This window comes from Zingiber officinale, chromosome 6B (assembly GCF_018446385.1).
Source record: "Zingiber officinale cultivar Zhangliang chromosome 6B, Zo_v1.1, whole genome shotgun sequence".
NCBI classification, from domain to species: domain Eukaryota; kingdom Viridiplantae; phylum Streptophyta; class Magnoliopsida; order Zingiberales; family Zingiberaceae; genus Zingiber; species Zingiber officinale.
The window spans coordinates 137,709,036-137,712,093 of record NC_055996.1 but is presented as its reverse complement, the minus strand read 5'-3'; the positions used below and the strand labels follow the sequence as shown (position 1 = coordinate 137,712,093).

General features: G+C 58.9%; 1 protein-coding gene across 1 annotated transcript; it reads right to left on the bottom strand.

Annotated features, from left to right (window-relative positions):
• Positions 1-1,048: 1,048 nt before the first annotated feature.
• LOC121991635 (CBL-interacting protein kinase 7-like) lies at positions 1,049-1,702 on the bottom strand. Its single transcript, XM_042545616.1, has 2 exons — positions 1,680-1,702; positions 1,049-1,547 (listed from the first exon to the last, which is right to left on the bottom strand). The coding sequence occupies exons 1-2, from the start codon at positions 1,700-1,702 to the stop codon at positions 1,049-1,051; spliced, it is 522 nt and encodes a 173-aa protein (XP_042401550.1).
• Positions 1,703-3,058: the final 1,356 nt, after the last annotated feature.

Here is a 3,058-nt window from a genome sequence, read left to right as displayed (position 1 = left end):
TCATGGAGCTTGGGCTGGACTTTCTGGGGTGCTGCTCTAGGCTACGTTGGCACTATTATCATGGAGCGCAGAGGACAGTTATGGCAGGCGGCAGATGAGAGACAACGGTTGTTTGTACCTATGTGGATTTGTAGGAGCTTGGAGGCCATTGGATATAACATGTAAAGCTTTACTTTATCTTTTATGTGTTGCAAAATCACATGTACTCTCTTGCAAGAGAGAACCCCTTGTTCCCCTAGGCTAGCAGGTCAGGTTTGGCCCCCCTGATAGCCTGGGCTTTTCCTTGGTGGAATAAAGGTCTCTTTTTACAAAAAAAAAAAAAAAAAAAAAACCCTAAACCCTAAACCCTAAACCCTAAACCCCTAAACCAAAAACCCAAAAAACGCTCTCTCTCCTCCCTCTCCACGCGGGCGGCGATTCTTGGGCGATCAGCCTTCTCGGGCGAGCGGCAATGGCTGCCGGCGCTTCCAAAGCGCCGGCGCCGGCCCCCCTGCCGCCGGAGAACGCTCCCGGTCCTTCCTCGGTGGCCCTCCATCAAAACCCGCGGCTCCACAGCGGTGCAACGGGCGGGGAGGCGACGGCTCACGGTGGCGAAGCCCTGGCGGCGGCGGCGGTGCGAGGCTTTGGTGGGGATGGTGGCAAGGCAGCGGCAGCGCAGGGTGTTGGTGGGAATGATGAAGGAAGGGCGGCGGTGCATGGAGTGGGTGGGGGCGACGGTCGGGCGGCGGAGGTGGTTTTCTGATCGGGACGCAGGAGAAGGCGAGCGTCTCCCCTTCTGCTGGCGCGAGCGAGACGAAGGCGGATACCATGCCGGCGTCGGAGGCGGTCCGGGCGTTGGTGCACCTATTAGTGGCGGTTTGCGGCGGCGGTGGAGACATGCAGGCCTCGGGGACGACGGGGCCGACGGGGGAGAAAGCCGCGACGATGCAGCAGGCGTGCATACTCCCTGCGCTGCCGGGGAGAGGGGATCGGACGGGCTGCATGGGAGTTGTGCAGGGCAGGGCCGCCGGCTCAGCAGGGAACCACCCCGGCAACCCTAACCCTAACCCTAATTTTCGGGCGCCGGAGGAAATGTGGACGCAGCAGGAAGCGGTGGCTGGGGCGGCGATCTCGGGAGGGACTCGTAGTCGCGGCGGTGGATCCGACGGTACATGACGGCGAGGTTGGCGTCGTCGAAGGGGAGGGAGCCGGCGAGGAGGACGAAGAGGATGACGCCGCAGGACCAGGCGTCGGCGGCAGCTCCGTCGTAGCCCTTGCGGCGGACGACCTCGGGGGCTGTGTAGGCCGGGGTGCCGCACGCGGTGTGTAGTTGGCCGTCGCGGAGTCGATCGGGGAGGGCGGCGAGCCCGAAGTCGGAGACCTTGAGGTTGCCGTCGCGGTCGAGGAGCAGGTTCTGAGGCTTCACGTCGCGGTGGGTGACGCCGCGAGCGTGGCAGTAGTGTAGCGCGGAGACGAGCTGGTGGAAGTAGCGCCGGACGGCGTGCTCGGGGAGACGGCGGCGGGCGATTCCCGACAACAGGTCGCCGCCGGGCGCGTGCTCCACCTTACTTCAAATGAGGACATGGCCAGGATATGGACTAGGGGAGTCTGGCGCATTGGTGGATCAATACTCAGAATCTTCAAGTGGACACCACACTTTTCCTATGAGGCTGAGTCATCCTTGGTCCCAGTTTGGGTACAGTTTCCTGATCTTCCAGTTCATATGTTCAATAAAAATTGTGTTTTCTCGATGGCTCGGATTGTAGGGTGCCCTATCAAGATAGATGAAGCCACAGCAGATGGTTCTAGACTCTTTATGGCCAGAGCATGTGTGGAGATTGATCTCTTGAAGCCCAGGGTGGAGCAGTTTTTGATCGGAATTGGAGATGAGCACAGGCTGCAGAGAGTTGTGTATGAGAGGACACCAGAGTACTGCCAGTATTGTAGGCACCTTGGACATGCAGAGGCGGATTGCTATGTGGCAGGGAACAAGCCACGGCCTGAGTGGCATAGAGACAGAGTGGATCCGATTCCCCCAGGTGAAGACCTGAGAGAGAGACTAAACCAGAGGGAGCGAGACAGAAAAGGTAAGGCAGTGCTGGTGGAGGACTCAGAGGCACAGGATTTTCAGAGGGTTGGTGGCAGGAGGGATGGACTGACTTGGGTCCGGAAGCAGCCACCTCTCAGGATGGGCCAGAAATCTGCACAGGAGTTACACACTCAGGTCAACCCTTTTGAGGTGCTGAAGGATATAGGAGAGGAGCAGGATGCAGGGGATGACGTGATGGAGGGGGCTGGTGGCAAAGGGGCGCTGGGAGACACTCCACAGGTGGGAACAGAGACAGAGGATGGTGTGGGGGAAGAAGAGGACAGGGTGGTTGAGACCCAGCTGGTAGAGGTGGAAGACAGAATGCCAGTGCAGTTGGGGCAGCAGCAGACATTACGGCAGACATCTCAGGTTTTGGGTCAGCAGGACAGTGCCTCAGTGGAGGGAGGAGAGCAACAGGTGGGGGATCAGTCATCCCAGAGTTTCGGCCAGGGGGAGCAGGCTTCCCAGACAGTACAGAGGCCAGGCATAGGGGCAGAGCAGAAGAACACAGATGGAGCACAGGGACAGGGGGGCCTCTCCAGGGGGTTGCAGGATGTCAGCTTGATCAGTGGCGAGGAGCCCAGGGTACTGGAGTCATCGGATGAACTGCCAGAGGATGATTGTTTAGACAGATACTCCAGCTCATCAGCAGACCAGGGAGTCTCAGACAATTTGGGTCAGAAGGAGCTTGCCAGGCCCACACAGGTTACCCCAGAGGGCTCAGAGGGTCCAGACTTTCAGAAGACCTTTGTGGAGTATGAGGAGACAGATACTATTTCTTCATCACGTGGGGGACGCAGTCTAGCATCAGTGGTCAGTCCACCCAGAGGAAGGAAAGCGGGGATGCCTAAGGTGTTCAAGGCGCAGTGGCCGAAGGTGAGTTTGGAGCCACGAATGACTAGGAGCCAGACTTCAAAGCAGGCTCGCACCCCCTCCCATTAGTCATGTCTGGCATCATATGGAACGTGAGGGGGTTTGGGAATTTGGCGA

Bases quoted from the DNA above. Each gene is read 5' to 3' on its own strand.
- LOC121991635 (XM_042545616.1), bottom strand. From the start codon at position 1,702: ATGAACTGGAAGATCAGGAAACT. The intron at 1,548-1,679 runs GTACCCAAACTG...CCTCATTTGAAG, and splicing joins AACTGGAAGATCAGGAAACT to TAAGGTGGAGCACGCGCCCG.